The sequence below is a fragment of the Elgaria multicarinata genome, chromosome 4, assembly GCF_023053635.1.
Source record: "Elgaria multicarinata webbii isolate HBS135686 ecotype San Diego chromosome 4, rElgMul1.1.pri, whole genome shotgun sequence".
Taxonomy (NCBI): Eukaryota; Metazoa; Chordata; class Lepidosauria; order Squamata; family Anguidae; genus Elgaria; species Elgaria multicarinata.
The window spans coordinates 72,704,907-72,724,231 of NC_086174.1; the positions used below are offsets into that span (position 1 = coordinate 72,704,907).

Consider the following 19,325-nt stretch of genomic DNA (forward strand, 5'->3'; position numbering starts at 1 on the left):
CTTTATTAAAATAGGTGACATTTGATGTAACAGATTGCATTATTCTTGTTTTTAAAATAATGACAAGTTTTGAAAAATATACCCAAGCTATGTACCATTATCAAATAAAATGTTGCCCATAAACCCAGTATTTAGATTCATATAGAAGGGCAAGCATTTCTATTCCATAACCCAGGAATCACCTTAGCTAGGAAGATGTAATGGAGAGAAATCCAATATGATTATCTTACTTGAAGGATCATCACTTCCCAAATATACCTGCCCAGAGCCTAAGATCATCAAGTGAGGAGACTTTTTGGTTCTGGCACCCAAGTTGTGGAATTCTCTCAGATAGGCTTACCTAGTGCCAACACTATGGTCCTTGGGACTCCAGGTGAGGATGTTGTATTCTCGCAGGCATTTTGAGTCTTTCAGGAGGGGGGCTTTGGGGGTAGGGTTAAGTGTTTGTGCTTTTTTGATCATAGCACTGCTGTTGGATTCACTTTGGTTTTATTCTGTAGTTCTTAATTTTTTTAGGGTTTTTTTATGCTGTGTTTTCATATTTTACGGTTTTAAGCTCTATTCTGTGAACCACTCAGAGTTCTTTGGCTATTGGACAGCACAGAAATATCTCACACACACACACACACACACACACACACACACAAATAAATAACATTGGCGAGAATCCTATGCTCCTTTGTAGCTGTCCCCTTAGACTCTAAGGCTGAAGGGGACAATACTCAAGGTAACCAACTTATCATTTAAGGTGGAATGAGATGGAACGAAAGAATCCATCTGGATCAAGAGTATAGGGAAGTGTATAAACTGAGAAGGCAAGAGGCTTGGAAAATATCTACTGGCTCGGGAAGTTGGAAGTTTTACTGCAACACTTTTGGAGATTGGGGAATGCTGCATTACAATAGCTACATAATGTGCAGCCACGTCTCTATTTTTTGTTCACTCTAGAGTGAGTACAGGAGTCCTGATCTCGATTAGAGCTGCAACATGGAGGGAGGTTGGAGGTGATCTGTATTATTTGAAGTCAAATATTAGCCCCCAGAATAATTTTACTTCTTGCAAACTATATTGTAATGCTAAGCCCATGCCAATAAAGGGAATGCAAGACTGGAAGTGTACGTCTAAGTTTTTAATAATTTCATGTTTAATTATTATTTTGATACTTGTATTATTGTATTATTATTTTTATTTACTTATTTTTGGTGTTGTTCTTTGGTTTTATTACAAGCCACCCTGAGGGCATTTGCCAGTTAGGTGGTATATCATCATCATCATCATCATCATCATCATTATCATCATTTTGTAGTTACCCAGTGCCAGGTGCCACTTATCAGCCATATTGGCACATACCTGTCTCTCTTTTTTCATTACTGCCTCCAGAGCAGCTTTAAGTGTTGCCAGTTCACTGGTAACAGATTCAAGCATATTTTTGGCCTTCTCTTTATCTTCCTTTGCTTCGTGCTCTAAAACATGTAACTCTGACTTGACAGAGGTCAACTGCTTCTCAGTCTTCATCTTCATCTTTTCCAGTTTCTCTTGGGACTTGCTTAGGTCTTCAATAGTTCTGTCCTGCTCCAGTGTCCTGATCTGTTGACAAATTCCAGAGGGGATTGCCTCTGTAGGGATTTAAAACAGTGGGGGCAAAAGACCAGGACATGCAAGAAGTATTGCGGGACGAACAACCTAAGATGCAAGAGATCCTTGATCATATGTGTTATGATCAAGGATCATAACACATATGATCAAGGAGAAACTGTAGGAGAAAGTTATCACCCACATGTGTGGGTGATAACGTTCTCCTACAGAAAGTGGAGGAAGGAACTAGAGGATCGGCAATCCTTGACTTGATATTGACCAATAGGGATGACTTAGTGGATAAAGTGGCAGTTACAGGAACTCTGGGGGAAAGTGACCACATCATACTTGAATTCTTGATTATGAAGGAGACAAAAGTTGAGTGTAGCCATACACGTACTCTGGATTTTAGGAAAGCTGATTTTAATAAACTCAGAACTATGATAAGTAAGGTCCCATGGCAAATGAGCCTAATGAGAAAAGGAGTGCAGGATGGGTGGGAGTATTTAAAAAAGGAAATTTTAAAGGCACAGTTACAAACATTTCCAACAAGTAGAAAAGATAGAAGACAACAGAGGAAACCAATGTGGCTCCACAAAAAGCTTAGAGATGACCTGAAAACAAAAAGGGATACATATAGGAAGTGGAAGGAAGGCCAGGCTACAAAAGAAGAGTACAAACAAGTGGCGCAGAAGTGCCGAAATGGCGTCAGGAAGGCTAAAGCTCAGAATGAGCTGAGATTAGTGAGGGATGCTAAAAGCAATAAAAAGGCTTTCTTCAGATATGTGAATAGTAAAAGACATAGGAAAGAAATGGTGTTTCAACTGCTTAATGAGGATGGCAAATTGATAACAGATGACAAAGAAAAGGCTGAAGTGCTCAATTCCTACTTTGCCTCAGTCTTCTCCCAAAAGCGGGTCTATGACCCCCCTGGAAAAAGTGAAGCAGAAGTTGAGGGTGTAGGATTACAGTTTGAGATTGATAAACAAATGGTCAAAGAACACCTAATTTCCTTGAATGAGTTCAAATCTCCAGGGCCCAATGAACTGCATCCTAGAGTAATGAAGGAGCTAGCGGAAGAACTCTCAGAACCTTTGTCTATTATCTTTGCAAAATCATGGAAGACGGGTGAGGTGCTGAACGACTGGAGGAGGGCTAACATTGTCCCTATCTTCAAAAAGGGCAAAAAGGAAGAACCTGGGAACTACAGACCAGTCAGTCTGACATCCATCCCTGGGAAAATTCTGGAGCAGATTATAAAGAAGTCAATCTGTAAACACCTTGAAATCAATGCAGTGATCACTAGAAGCCAACATGGATTTGTCAGGAACAAGTCCTGTCAGACAAATTTGATCTCATTTTTTGATAAGGTAACCTCTCTTGTGGACCGTGGGAACGCTGTGGACGTCATATATCTTGACTTCAGCAAAGCTTTTGACAAAGTACCACATGACATTCTGATTAACAAACTAGCTAAAAGTGGGCTAGATGGAACAACTATTAGGTGGATTCACAGTTGGCTACAGAATCGGACTCAAAGAGTACTTATCAATGGAACCTTCTCAAACTGGGGAGAGGCAACAAGTGGGGTACCGCAGGGCTCAGTCCTGGGCCCAGTTCTCTTCAACATTTTTATTAATGATTTGGACGAGGAGGTGCAGGGAACGCTGATCAAATTTGCAGATGACACAAAATTGGGTGGGATAGCTAATACCCTGGAAGACAGAAACAAACTTCAAAGTGATCTTGATAGACTGGAGTGCTGGGTTGAAAACAACAGGATGAAATTTAATAGGGATAAATGCCAAGTTCTACATTTAGGAAATAGAAACCAAAGGCACAGTTACAAGATGGGGGATACTTGGCTCAGCAATACTACAAACGAGAAGGATCTTGGAATTGTTGTAGATCGCAAGCTGAATATGAGCCAACAGTGCGATATGGCTGCAAGAAAGGCAAATGCTATTTTGGGCTGCATTCATAGAAGTATAGCTTCCAAATCACGTGAGGTACTGGTTCCTCTCTATTCGGCCTGGTTAGGCCTCATCTAGAGTATTGCGTCCAGTTCTGGGCTCCACAATTCAAGAAGGACGCAGACAAGCTGGAGCGTGTTCAGAGGAGGGCAACCAGGATGATCAGGAGTCTGGAAACAAAGCCCTATGAAGAGAGACTGAAAGAACTGGGCATATTTAGCCTGGAGAAGAGAAGATTGAGGGGAGACATGATAGCACTCTTCAAATACTTAAAAGGTTGTCACACAGAGGAGGGCCAGGATCTCTTCTCGATCCTCCCAGAGTGCAGGACATGGAATAATGGACTCAAGTTAAAGGAAGCCAGATTCCAGCTGGACATCAGGAAAAACTTCCTGACTGTTAGAGCAGTGTGACAATGGAATCAGTTACCTAGGGAGGTTGTGGGCTCTCCCACACTAGAGGCCTTCAAGAGGCAGCTGGACAAGCATCTGTCAGGGATGCTTTAGGGTGGATTCCTGCATTGAGCAGGGGGTTGGACTCGATGGCCTTGTAGGCCCCTTCCAACTCTGCTATTCTATGATTCTATGATTCTATATCTCTTGAATTTTATGTTTTTATGATGCTGTAATTTTGATTGGTGGTGAGGGGTGTGTGGTTAAACTCCTCCCTGCTGTTTTCTTGATCTAAATTGCCCTTCCCAAATTGATATTTGTTTTGCTGGAGGATACATTATATTTCCCCTGTCCCCATCCTTGTACCAAAAGTTGCTTTTGGGGACAAGAAATTTAGATTGGGAAATGGTGTGAAGGGAAGGTTAAAAATCTGCCTCCAACCTCACTGCTCCAGGTAAAATAAGAATCTCCACAGTTGTTTTTAAGTAAAAAGATATATTTTAAGAGATTCAATCACTCTTATCATGTGTAGTTTGGCCCTGTACGTCTTCAGTGTAATGGTCTTTTGGCCCTGCTATCTCCAGTTGTTTAGGATAGCACTTCATGCATCAGATGAAATAGGCTCTAGTCAATGACACAGCTTATGCCACCATGAATTTGTTCACCTTTAAGATGCCACAAAACTTTTTGTTGTTTCTGATGGGTGAAGACAGTCATCATATGGCCAGAGAGAGAGAAAGGTGTATTAAAAATTTGTCATTGCCATCTGTGACAACCAAAATAGAAGACAGATGCTCAGGAATTGCATGTTGTATCCACTGAGCCGAATGAGAGCAGCAGTTTGGATGTCAAAACATTTTCTTCCTAGGATAATAATTTTCTGAGACAAAGACATTTAACACATTGGAAGAGAGTGTTAAATGAGAAATAACTAAATAGGAAGCAGAGGGGAAATTGCAATTGCCTAGTACTCCACATTTCATCAGATTAAATCTACATGGCTTTATACAGAATAAGGGATGATCTTATAAAATAAAGAATTTATTACTTGTACCCCACTCTTCTACCCAAGGCATCCAGAGCGGCTTCACAAAATAAACAACCCAAAACTATATAGTAAAAAGCAAGACACATTAAAAACATTACTAAAAATTAATTTAGCGCTCAATCCCCATGCTATGTTTGCAATGCTGGGAGTTATAAGACTTCTTCCTGTCTAAACATACGTAGGATTAAGCCCTAGCAGCCCTACTCTGTACTTGTTTACTAAGATGTAAGCTCCACTGAATTCAATAAGACTTATTCCCAGGTAAGTGTGTATAGCAGGAGTAGGCAACGTGGACACCAGTGCGCTACAAGACACCTTTTCTGGAACCTGCCGAGGTGCCCTATATCTCCTACCTTTCCCCCCCCTTACATTCAGATTTTCTTACTGGCATCTAGGATTGTTTCAGACAGAACTAGAAATAACATAGAATGAGAGAGAAAAGGAGCTAGGAGGTGAACTGGCTGCATGGAGAAAGGGAAAGTGTTTGTGTTCTGTAAAATAGGTTTCTATTGGCACTGAAAACTGTGGGTTCAAAGGAGTTTTTTACTGTGTTGTGGCTCAGACTCCACAAGACCAGAGTACTCAATCTTTTGTGCAGATTATTTATTTAATTTAATTACATTTATATACCGCCCCACAGCCGAAGCTCTCTGGGCGGTTTACAATGTTACTTCTCTGTTGCAACTAATCATGCCTCCCATGGCAGCCATTTTATTTATTTATTTATCTATTTATTACATTTTTATACCGCCCAATAGCCGAAGCTCTCTGGGCGGTTCACAAAAATTAAAACCACAGTAAAACACCCAACAGTTTAAAACACAATTACGAAATACAGTATAAAAAGCGCAACCAGGATAAAACCACACAGCAAAGTTGATATAGGATTAAAATACAGAGTTAAAACAGTAAAATTTAAATTTAAGTTAAAATTAAGTGTTAAAATACTGAGTGAATAAAAAGGTCTTCAGCTGGCGACGAAAGCAGTATAGTGTAGGCGCCAAGCGGACCTCTCTGGGGAGCTCGTTCCACAACCGGGGTGCCACAGCGGAGAAAGCCCTCCTCCTAGTAGCCACCTGCCTCACTTCCTTTGGCAGGGGCTCACGGAGAAGGCCCCCTGTAGATGATCTTAAGGTCCGGGTAGGTACATATGGGAGGAGGCGTTCCTTCAGATAACCTGGCCCCAAACCGTTTAGGGCTTTAAATGTCAATACCAGCACTTTGAATTGGGCCCGGACCTGGACTGGCAGCCAATGAAGTTGTAAAAGGACTGGCGTAATGTGATCTCGCCGGCCAGTCCCCGTTAATAACCTTGCTGCCCTGTTTTGCACCAGTTGAAGTTTCCGGACCGTTTTCAAAGGCAGCCCCACGTATAACGCATTGCAGTAATCCAAACGAGAGGTTATCAGAGCATGGATAACTGTAGCTAAGCTATCTCTGTCCAGATAAGGGCGCAGCTGGTATATCAGCCTGAGCTGATAAAAGGTGCTCTTTGCCACTGAGTTCACCTGTGCCTCAAGTGACAGTTCTGGATCGAAGAGCACCCCCAAACTACGGACCCGATCCTTTAGGGGGAGTGCAACCCCGTCCAGGACAGGGCAAACATCACCTCGCCGGACAGAAGAACCACCCGCTAACAGTACCTCCGTCTTGTCTGGATTGAGTTTCAGTTTATTAGCCCTCATCCAGTCCATTACCGTGCCCAGGCACTGGTTCAGAACAGCCACTGCCTCACCTGGGTTTGATGAAAAGGAAAGGTAGAGCTGGGTATCATCCGCATATTGATGACACCTCAGTCCACATCTCCGGATAACCTCCCCCAGCGGCTTCATGTATATGTTAAACAGCATAGGGGATAAGATAGAGCCCTGTGGAACCCCATGGCTTAGGTGCCACGGCATAGAGCAATAATCCCCCAGCACCACCTTCTGGAATCGGCCATCCAAGTAGGAGCGGAACCACTGCAACGCAGTACCTCCAACTCCCAGCTCAGACAACCTATCCAGAAGGATACCATGGTCGATGGTATCGAAGGCCGCTGAGAGGTCCAGGAGAACCAACAGGGTCGCACTCCCCCTGTCTCTCTCCCGACAGAGGTCATCCCACAGGGCGACCAAGGCAGTTTCTGTTCCAAAACCAGGCCTGAAGCCCGATTGAAATGGATCTAGATAATCCGTTTCATTCAAGAGTGCCTGGAGTTGTCCTGCAACGACCCGCTCAAGCACCTTGCCCAGGAAAGGGATATTAGCCACCGGCCTGTAGTTGTTAACATCTTCCGGGTCCAGATTAGGCTTCTTCAGGAGTGGTCTAATTACCGCCTCTTTTAAAGAGGCCGGCACCACTCCCTCTCTCAAGGAGGCATTTACAACCTCCTGGACCCAGCCGGCGATCCCCTCCTTATTTGATGTAATGAGCCACGAGGGGCAAGGGTCAAGCACACAGGTGGTCGACCGGACTTGGCCAAGCACCTTGTCCACATCCTCGGGCCTCACTAACTGAAACTCATCCAATAAAACTGAACCGGACGGCGCTCTGAACACCTCTACTAGTGGAGCTGCATTAAGTGTGATGTCCAATTCATGACGAATCTGAGCGACTTTATCTTCAAAGTGCCGTGCAAATTTGTCACAGCGTGCTACCGAGGGTTCCACCATCTCTCGCCCTGGCCCAGAGTGTAACAGGCCGCGAACCACCCGGAAAAGCTCCGCCGGACGACACTGAGAAGACGCAATGCCGGTGGAAAAGAACTGCCTCTTTGCCACCCTCACCGCCACAGAGTAGGCTCGATAGTGAGCTCTAACCCGTGTTCGATCAGACCCAGCACGAGTCTTCCTCCACCTGCGTTCTAGCCGTCTCCCCTCTTGCTTCATTGCCCTCAGCTCAGATGTATACCAAGGAGCTGACCGGGCTCTGCTCAGAGGGAGAGGACGCTTGGGCGCGATCGTGTCAACCGCCCGAGTCATCTCTGCATTCCACAGAGCGACCTGGGCTTCGACAGGAGCACCGGCCATATCAGCAGGAAAATCCCCCAGAGCCCTCTGGAATCCATCGGAGTCCATTAGCCTCCGGGGGCGGACCATTTTAATAGGCCCCCCACCCTTGCAGAGGGGAAAGGCCGCCGAGAGTCTAAACCTCAGTAGGAAGTGATCTGACCATGACAAGGGGGTAGATGTTAGTTCCCCCACTTCCAGATCACCATCCTCCTGCCCAGTCGAGAAAACCAGATCAAGCGTGTGTCCCTTTGCGTGTGTTGGGCCGATGACATGTTGAGACAGCCCCATGGTTGTCATGGCAGCCATGAAGTCCTGAGCCGCTCCAGAGACAGCAGCCTCGGCATGGAAGTTGAGATCCCCCAGAACCACCATCCTGGGGGTTCTCAACACCAGGTCCGAGACAACCTCCGTCAGCTCAGGCAGGGAGACTGTGGGGCAGCGGGGTGGACGGTACACCAGCAGAATCCCTAATCTGTCTCGAGTACCCAACACACAGTACAGACACTCAAGATCAGCACTCGACTGAACAGGAAGCCTAGAGAGGGAGATTGTATTCCTATAGACCACGGCAACCCCCCCTCCCCGGCCCTCGAGTCTGTGCTGGTGCTGCACCGAGTACCCAGGAGGGCAGAGCTGGGTGAGAGCAACCCCTCCCAGTTCCCCCACCCAGGTCTCAGTGATGCACACCAGGTCAGCCCCCTCATCCACAATCAGATCATGGATGAGAGAGATTTTGTTTTGGACTGACCTGGCATTCAGCAGCAGCACCACCAGACCCGAGAGCAAGCTGATAAGGCCGCCAGGAACCATCTGGTTGGGGGAAGGACTAGAAGAGGGGACAGCTGTAAGGAATCTGTCCCCTCTTCTCCTCATCTGGCCTGTTCCTCCCCCAGCACCATACCTCCCCCTACCCGTGACCACAGTTATGCAGGCACCCCCATATTCCCCAGAGCTCCCCAGGCACATATTAAAAATTATTTAAAAATTGATTAAAAGTTTTTTAAAAAATTGCTGTTGGTTGCCATTCCATGTCTAATAGCTACCGAGCCACATACAAGGTTACATTATTGTCATACAAAGCCCTAAACAACTTGGGACCGGAATTTCTAGCAGACTGCCTTCGCTTATACATACCCAGGTGACCTTTAAGATCCGCAGAGGAGGCTTTGTTGGTCATTCCAAAACGAACTGAATGTACGCTATGCAATGCCTCGACAGCAGGCCTTGTTAGTAGTGGGGCCCATTTGGAAAACCCTCCTCGTGCAGTTTGAGAGGAAGAAAATGTATCTTTCAAACACCTCTTGAAAACACACTTGTTCACCCAGGCTTTCCCCAGGCTGTAATTAAATTAATCCTGCTGCTCCATCTAATTGCTCCTTGTATTTCTTTTATTGTAACTGGAATTGTTTTAATGTTGTGTTTTTAATATTGTATTTTAAATGTGATTTTAATATTGATACACGACCCACTTAAGGTTTTTATTATATTTAGTGGCATATAAATATCACAAATGAATGAAAGAATGAATGATGGTACCCAAGACGGTTTCTCAAACTTGACAAATAGGCCCAAAAAGGTTCTTAGCCCTGGCGTATAGGACTGTAGCCTAAAAGCAGCCATATAAAATATACCACTAAATCTGGCAACACTAAAACTTCAAATTTTATAAGCCTGTAAAAATGAAAAAGACAACGGGTCAAGGCCAAAACTAGCATTAGGCAGATTGAAGCTCTCTGTTGTCCTTCCAACTAGCAGGCAAAGAGATTTTTCTTCGACAGGCCTGGGACACGTAAGCTGGTCGGTTGCTGAAGGGTTTTTAATTATTTGGGGCTGTTTATTTCTTTGTTGTATTCAAAATTGTAGTTTTAATTTATTGGCTTTAAAGGCACAGTTTTAAATTAAGATTCTGTTAATATGAATGTTGTGTTGTTAAGCACCATTTGGGGTGGGGGCAGAATAAATAAATAAAGCAGCCCTTCTCTGGCAATATTAAAAGGTTTGTGTCCTTATGGCTAAGATCAAGTGAAAATATTATTTCTGTTTTTATAAAGTGTGTGTTTGTGGGGGTGGGTGGGTGGAGATAGTGTGCAATGATTCCCCACCTATGGAGGGGCTAACTACATTTTCCATTAGGGTGACCATATTTTGGAAACCAAAAAGGAGGACAACATGGTCGGCCCCCAAGGGGGCGTGTCCAGCACCAAGGGGGCGTGCCCACCCGAATATAGCCTTGGTCACATGTCTGATTTTATAGCACACGTTTAAGACAAATCTGTTCTACATAGCATCTTAATGTTAAAATCACTGAAATAAAGAACAAGTGAGAGATTCAATGTATCTGAAATTAACTTCACTCTCCTACTTTTGTAGGTTTTGCTGTACTTTGAAGCTTTTGCTATGCTTTGTGTGATACAGTCTCCCCTTCCCTCAAATATATTTTCTGACTGTGTCTTCACTCATTGCAGGCTGCTGTTGTTGTTAACAGGGTTTGCTACTGGCGGGCCGGATAGCTGGCTTTTTTTAATTTCAATTTTTTTAAAAAGCTTGTGTATAATTGTCACAAGTTTCTCTACTCTAACATTAGGGTGGGTGTTGTGGCAGTTTACCTAAAGACTGGAGATCCCCTTAATGCCAAGGGCTGAAACTGCTCAATATGCAAAACCCCAAAGAGGAGGTTTGACAACCTGAGTTTGAAGGATATGGCTCCAGTAGTTTTAAAACACAATAATTTTAAAACTTTGAACTTTTAAAAAAATCCTAAGAAAAATGGATGAACAGATCTGATTCAAACCTGGCATGGCTAAATCTCTCCTTAAGAACTATCATGGTGCCAACTTTCAGCCCTTTATCTTTTTAAAATGTCATTTTTAAAAAATAATTTTAAAACCTCAAACTTTAAAAAAAACAACCTAAAACTCAATGGATGGACAGATCTGTTTCAAACTTGGCATAGCTAAAGTCCTTGTTAAGAGCAATCATGGTGCCAAGTTTCATTTCTTTATCTTTAAAAATAATATTTTTTTAAAAAAAATTAAATCCTCAAATTTTAAAAAAATCCTAAAAATTAATGGATGAACAGATCTATTTCAAATGTGGTATGGCTAAAGCTCTACCTAAAAGCTATCATGGTGCCAACTTTCAGCTCTTTATCTTTAAAATGACAGTTTAAAAAATAATAATTTAAAAACCTCAATTTAAAAAAAAATCCTATAAAATCAATGGATGAACAGATCTGTTTCAAATTTGGTGTGGCTAAAGCTTTACCTAAATCCTATCATGGTGCGAAGTTTCATCTCTTTATCTTTAAAAATGACGATTTTAAAAATAATAATTTTAAAACCTCAATTTTTAAAAAAATCCTAAAAAATCAATGGATGAACAGATCTGTTTCAAATTTGGTATGACTAAAGCCCTTCCTAAGAGCTACCATCGTGCCAAGTTTTATGTCTTTATCTTAAAAAATGATGGAGTTATAAGCATTTTTGTTAATTCCCATTAGAGCTGCTCTTTGGGGGGGAAATCCGGATTTCCCCTCCCCCTCCCGGATTTGTCATCAAAGACCCGGACAAATCCAGGCAAAACCGGTCATATGGTCACCCTATTTTCCATACTAACATGTTTTAGAAGCTCAGTATCAATATATTCTTTTTAGAAAAGCAGTTCCAAAGGGGCAGTGGAGAGCAAAGAAGTGGAAGGCAGAGGGAGGAGTTAACCTCTACCCCTGCAAATCTACCCCCCAAACATCACCACCCTCGGCGGAGTTCAAAATGCATATTTTGGAATTGTTTAAAACATGATCTGCCTTCTGAAATCCAAGATTCTGAAGAACAAATTTGCAATGCCTTGTTGAATAGCTTTGCAGAGTAATCAACATGAACAGGGTATTCCTCCTCATTTAATGCAATTTCAAATATTTATTTGTTTATTCTGATCATAGGCTGGCTTTCTTCTCGGGATCTGTTTAAATGCAAAACCACTCACTTGCATTTATACCCTGTCCAAACATGACTCAAAAATCTTATTACCCACCTTCAGTTCGTTGATGTCAGCCAATTTAACTTTCAGGTCTGTATTTGTTTCTCTCGCCAAGGCAAGTTCATTCTGTAATCTGTCCAGTTTCTTTTGTAACTTTCTGACAGTAAGGTTGGCTTCATCTCTTTCCACAGCCAGGGCTGTGCGTACTTGCTTCTCTTCTTCCAGCTGAACTATCTTCTGACGCAAAAGTTTCATCTGTAGCACTTTGTTGTCAAGTTGCTCTTTTTGAGTTTTCAACTACATTTCAGAATAAAGAAAATGAATAACATATATCATCATATTTCACTCACATTAAATATAATGGAAAATATTTATTTAATTTGAAACCTGGCTTTCTTCTATGGCAGGGGTGGGCTAATTGTGTCACTCCAGATTTTTTGGCCTACAACTGGTTAGAGCCAATGGGAGTTGTAGGTCAAAACATCTGGAGGGTGGAAAGTTGCCCCCTCCCTGCTTTAAGGAGCTCAAAGAAACATACATGGTTCTCATCCTCTCCGTTTTATCCTCACATTAACCCTGTGAAGTAGGTTAGGCTGAGAGATAGTAACAAGCCAAAGGTCATTCACCAAGCTTCTTGGTTGATCTGATTTGAATTCAGGTTTCCCTCATCCCAGGCCTTGGCTGGACCTAAGGTTTATCCCGGGATCATCCCAGAGTCGTCCTTGCCTGCTCCTGGGATCCTCTGTGTGTCATTTACATGAACAGGGATGACCCCGGGATAAACCTTAGGTCTAGCTAAGGCCTCAGTCTGCAACTCCAACATGCTGGTGTAAATAATCAGATAATGAACCTTGCTCTGTTTAAACAGATATTCTCAAATCCTGCTCCACTTTCCCTACCTTTCTTTGCAAATTTCGTGCCATAATCTTATTTTCTGTCAATGTGTGTCCTTCCAGTTTGGTCAATTGCTCCACGCGAGCCAATATTGCCTCGAACCTCATGTCAAAGCCAATATCAGCTGTCACATGGTTCAGATTCATCTTTTCAGAAAGCTGATCCAAAAACTGAAGATACTTCAGAGAGAAAATATGGAAAGAAATATAAAGAAGCAACAAAACGTCTTCCAGACAGCAAAAGGAAAACAGTATTTTTACACTCTACTAACTGCTTTTATACAGAATTTTATTTCCAAATATAATACCTTTTCCCTGCAGAAATTTGATAGAAGGAAAATATCACCTGCTCTGTGCATATGAAAATAATGCAAAAGGGAACATTTAATCTGGATTTATTCTATCACATGTAGTATTTCTTTGTATCAGTGAATAATGGTAAAATACATTTTCAACTAATTTACATTTCCAAGAAAAAAATTGAAACCAACATTTTGGGGCTTTTTTTTTTTGAGATGACTAAGGTAGGACATAATCACAGTTTATAAAATTATGAATATGAATGTGTTTGAGAAACACTATGTCTAAAGAAATTATTCTTTTTGCTAACAGTAGACCTCAGAGTCTCATAATGAAATAGACTGGCAGTGAGTTCAGGGTGAACAAACACAAGGATTTCTTATACAACACATACTTAACATATTTAGTTGGATCCAGATTTTGTCATACTTTGTAGTTAAATTTACAGATTTGGTCATCACTATGACCCAGGAGGGCAGAGCTGGGTGAGAGCAACCCCTCCCAGTTCCCCCACCCAGGTCTCAGTGATGCACACCAGGTCAGCCCCCTCATCCACAATCAGATCATGGATGAGAGAGATTTTGTTTTGGACTGACCTGGCATTCAGCAGCAGCACCACCAGACCCGAGAGCAAGCTGATAAGGCCGCCAGGAACCATCTGGTTGGGGGAAGGACTAGAAGAGGGGACAGCTGTAAGGAATCTGTCCCCTCTTCTCCTCATCTGGCCTGTTCCTCCCCCAGCACCATACCTCCCCCTACCCGTGACCACAGTTATGCAGGCACCCCCATATTCCCCAGAGCTCCCCAGGCACATATTAAAAATTATTTAAAAATTGATTAAAAGTTTTTTAAAAAATTGCTGTTGGTTGCCATTCCATGTCTAATAGCTACCGAGCCACATACAAGGTTACATTATTGTCATACAAAGCCCTAAACAACTTGGGACCGGAATTTCTAGCAGACTGCCTTCGCTTATACATACCCAGGTGACCTTTAAGATCCGCAGAGGAGGCTTTGTTGGTCATTCCAAAACGAACTGAATGTACGCTATGCAATGCCTCGACAGCAGGCCTTGTTAGTAGTGGGGCCCATTTGGAAAACCCTCCTCGTGCAGTTTGAGAGGAAGAAAATGTATCTTTCAAACACCTCTTGAAAACACACTTGTTCACCCAGGCTTTCCCCAGGCTGTAATTAAATTAATCCTGCTGCTCCATCTAATTGCTCCTTGTATTTCTTTTATTGTAACTGGAATTGTTTTAATGTTGTGTTTTTAATATTGTATTTTAAATGTGATTTTAATATTGATACACGACCCACTTAAGGTTTTTATTATATTTAGTGGCATATAAATATCACAAATGAATGAAAGAATGAATGATGGTACCCAAGACGGTTTCTCAAACTTGACAAATAGGCCCAAAAAGGTTCTTAGCCCTGGCGTATAGGACTGTAGCCTAAAAGCAGCCATATAAAATATACCACTAAATCTGGCAACACTAAAACTTCAAATTTTATAAGCCTGTAAAAATGAAAAAGACAACGGGTCAAGGCCAAAACTAGCATTAGGCAGATTGAAGCTCTCTGTTGTCCTTCCAACTAGCAGGCAAAGAGATTTTTCTTCGACAGGCCTGGGACACGTAAGCTGGTCGGTTGCTGAAGGGTTTTTAATTATTTGGGGCTGTTTATTTCTTTGTTGTATTCAAAATTGTAGTTTTAATTTATTGGCTTTAAAGGCACAGTTTTAAATTAAGATTCTGTTAATATGAATGTTGTGTTGTTAAGCACCATTTGGGGTGGGGGCAGAATAAATAAATAAAGCAGCCCTTCTCTGGCAATATTAAAAGGTTTGTGTCCTTATGGCTAAGATCAAGTGAAAATATTATTTCTGTTTTTATAAAGTGTGTGTTTGTGGGGGTGGGTGGGTGGAGATAGTGTGCAATGATTCCCCACCTATGGAGGGGCTAACTACATTTTCCATTAGGGTGACCATATTTTGGAAACCAAAAAGGAGGACAACATGGTCGGCCCCCAAGGGGGCGTGTCCAGCACCAAGGGGGCGTGCCCACCCGAATATAGCCTTGGTCACATGTCTGATTTTATAGCACACGTTTAAGACAAATCTGTTCTACATAGCATCTTAATGTTAAAATCACTGAAATAAAGAACAAGTGAGAGATTCAATGTATCTGAAATTAACTTCACTCTCCTACTTTTGTAGGTTTTGCTGTACTTTGAAGCTTTTGCTATGCTTTGTGTGATACAGTCTCCCCTTCCCTCAAATATATTTTCTGACTGTGTCTTCACTCATTGCAGGCTGCTGTTGTTGTTAACAGGGTTTGCTACTGGCGGGCCGGATAGCTGGCTTTTTTTAATTTCAATTTTTTTAAAAAGCTTGTGTATAATTGTCACAAGTTTCTCTACTCTAACATTAGGGTGGGTGTTGTGGCAGTTTACCTAAAGACTGGAGATCCCCTTAATGCCAAGGGCTGAAACTGCTCAATATGCAAAACCCCAAAGAGGAGGTTTGACAACCTGAGTTTGAAGGATATGGCTCCAGTAGTTTTAAAACACAATAATTTTAAAACTTTGAACTTTTAAAAAAATCCTAAGAAAAATGGATGAACAGATCTGATTCAAACCTGGCATGGCTAAATCTCTCCTTAAGAACTATCATGGTGCCAACTTTCAGCCCTTTATCTTTTTAAAATGTCATTTTTAAAAAATAATTTTAAAACCTCAAACTTTAAAAAAAACAACCTAAAACTCAATGGATGGACAGATCTGTTTCAAACTTGGCATAGCTAAAGTCCTTGTTAAGAGCAATCATGGTGCCAAGTTTCATTTCTTTATCTTTAAAAATAATATTTTTTTAAAAAAAATTAAATCCTCAAATTTTAAAAAAATCCTAAAAATTAATGGATGAACAGATCTATTTCAAATGTGGTATGGCTAAAGCTCTACCTAAAAGCTATCATGGTGCCAACTTTCAGCTCTTTATCTTTAAAATGACAGTTTAAAAAATAATAATTTAAAAACCTCAATTTAAAAAAAAATCCTATAAAATCAATGGATGAACAGATCTGTTTCAAATTTGGTGTGGCTAAAGCTTTACCTAAATCCTATCATGGTGCGAAGTTTCATCTCTTTATCTTTAAAAATGACGATTTTAAAAATAATAATTTTAAAACCTCAATTTTTAAAAAAATCCTAAAAAATCAATGGATGAACAGATCTGTTTCAAATTTGGTATGACTAAAGCCCTTCCTAAGAGCTACCATCGTGCCAAGTTTTATGTCTTTATCTTAAAAAATGATGGAGTTATAAGCATTTTTGTTAATTCCCATTAGAGCTGCTCTTTGGGGGGGAAATCCGGATTTCCCCTCCCCCTCCCGGATTTGTCATCAAAGACCCGGACAAATCCAGGCAAAACCGGTCATATGGTCACCCTATTTTCCATACTAACATGTTTTAGAAGCTCAGTATCAATATATTCTTTTTAGAAAAGCAGTTCCAAAGGGGCAGTGGAGAGCAAAGAAGTGGAAGGCAGAGGGAGGAGTTAACCTCTACCCCTGCAAATCTACCCCCCAAACATCACCACCCTCGGCGGAGTTCAAAATGCATATTTTGGAATTGTTTAAAACATGATCTGCCTTCTGAAATCCAAGATTCTGAAGAACAAATTTGCAATGCCTTGTTGAATAGCTTTGCAGAGTAATCAACATGAACAGGGTATTCCTCCTCATTTAATGCAATTTCAAATATTTATTTGTTTATTCTGATCATAGGCTGGCTTTCTTCTCGGGATCTGTTTAAATGCAAAACCACTCACTTGCATTTATACCCTGTCCAAACATGACTCAAAAATCTTATTACCCACCTTCAGTTCGTTGATGTCAGCCAATTTAACTTTCAGGTCTGTATTTGTTTCTCTCGCCAAGGCAAGTTCATTCTGTAATCTGTCCAGTTTCTTTTGTAACTTTCTGACAGTAAGGTTGGCTTCATCTCTTTCCACAGCCAGGGCTGTGCGTACTTGCTTCTCTTCTTCCAGCTGAACTATCTTCTGACGCAAAAGTTTCATCTGTAGCACTTTGTTGTCAAGTTGCTCTTTTTGAGTTTTCAACTACATTTCAGAATAAAGAAAATGAATAACATATATCATCATATTTCACTCACATTAAATATAATGGAAAATATTTATTTAATTTGAAACCTGGCTTTCTTCTATGGCAGGGGTGGGCTAATTGTGTCACTCCAGATTTTTTGGCCTACAACTGGTTAGAGCCAATGGGAGTTGTAGGTCAAAACATCTGGAGGGTGGAAAGTTGCCCCCTCCCTGCTTTAAGGAGCTCAAAGAAACATACATGGTTCTCATCCTCTCCGTTTTATCCTCACATTAACCCTGTGAAGTAGGTTAGGCTGAGAGATAGTAACAAGCCAAAGGTCATTCACCAAGCTTCTTGGTTGATCTGATTTGAATTCAGGTTTCCCTCATCCCAGGCCTTGGCTGGACCTAAGGTTTATCCCGGGATCATCCCAGAGTCGTCCTTGCCTGCTCCTGGGATCCTCTGTGTGTCATTTACATGAACAGGGATGACCCCGGGATAAACCTTAGGTCTAGCTAAGGCCTCAGTCTGCAACTCCAACATGCTGGTGTAAATAATCAGATAATGAACCTTGCTCTGTTTAAACAGATATTCTCAAATCCTGCTCCACTTTCCCTACCTTTCTTTGCAAATTTCGTGCCATAATCTTATTTTCTGTCAATGTGTGTCCTTCCAGTTTGGTCAATTGCTCCACGCGAGCCAATATTGCCTCGAACCTCATGTCAAAGCCAATATCAGCTGTCACATGGTTCAGATTCATCTTTTCAGAAAGCTGATCCAAAAACTGAAGATACTTCAGAGAGAAAATATGGAAAGAAATATAAAGAAGCAACAAAACGTCTTCCAGACAGCAAAAGGAAAACAGTATTTTTACACTCTACTAACTGCTTTTATACAGAATTTTATTTCCAAATATAATACCTTTTCCCTGCAGAAATTTGATAGAAGGAAAATATCACCTGCTCTGTGCATATGAAAATAATGCAAAAGGGAACATTTAATCTGGATTTATTCTATCACATGTAGTATTTCTTTGTATCAGTGAATAATGGTAAAATACATTTTCAACTAATTTACATTTCCAAGAAAAAAATTGAAACCAACATTTTGGGGCTTTTTTTTTTTGAGATGACTAAGGTAGGACATAATCACAGTTTATAAAATTATGAATATGAATGTGTTTGAGAAACACTATGTCTAAAGAAATTATTCTTTTTGCTAACAGTAGACCTCAGAGTCTCATAATGAAATAGACTGGCAGTGAGTTCAGGGTGAACAAACACAAGGATTTCTTATACAACACATACTTAACATATTTAGTTGGATCCAGATTTTGTCATACTTTGTAGTTAAATTTACAGATTTGGTCATCACTATGGTAAATGTATATGGTCCTAATTTGAATTGGTCAGAAAAAAGAGAAACGGCTTCTCAGGATGCAAAATGTTTAATTTCACAAAGCCTGACACGTTTCAGCTTGTACTTTATTCAAAGGCCTTCCTCAGGGGGTTGTTAGAAGATAGTGTCTGCAGAATTTCTTCTAGCAAAATAATTGTCTCCTGTAATCATCTATGGTGACTAATTTGGATTGGCCTGTTATGTTTCATGAGTGCCTTAACCACATGCTTAGTATTATTTATTATCATTTGATAACTCTTAGGGACTTGTAGGTGGCTACCAGGAGGAGGGCCTTTTCTGCTGTGGCACCCCAGCTGTGGAATGAGCTCCCTAAGGAGGTTCGCTTGGCACCTACATTATATTCTTTTAGACGCCAGGTGAAGACCTTTTTATTCTCCCAATATTTTAACAGTCTATAAATTAATTTTAACTTTGCTGTTTTAAATTTGTATTTTAAATTTGTATTTTTGCATTGCTGCTGTTTTTACCTTCGTTGTGCTTTTATATTGTATTTTATATTATGGTTTTATACTATTGTTTTGTTTTGAATTGTCTTAAATTTGTAAACCGCCCAGAGAGCTTCAGCTATTGGGTGGTATAGAAATGCAATAAATAAATAAATTTCAATGAGATTCTGATCCTAATTTTGGATAGGAGTAAACCCACTCACAAATT

The 19,325-nt window shown here is 41.1% G+C and overlaps 1 protein-coding gene across 1 annotated transcript in view; it reads right to left on the reverse strand.

Annotated features, from left to right (window-relative positions):
• The window catches only part of CCDC170 (coiled-coil domain containing 170), a 74,576-nt gene that overhangs the window by 6,084 nt on the left and 49,167 nt on the right, over window positions 1-19,325 (reverse strand). The window contains exons 8-10 of the mRNA XM_063125692.1: window positions 17,872-18,045; window positions 17,027-17,269; window positions 1,351-1,587 (exon numbers count right to left, since the gene is read on the reverse strand). Of these exons, the coding sequence (XP_062981762.1) occupies window positions 1,351-1,587; window positions 17,027-17,269; window positions 17,872-18,045 (654 nt within the window). The remainder of the gene's footprint in view (window positions 1-1,350; window positions 1,588-17,026; window positions 17,270-17,871; window positions 18,046-19,325) is intronic.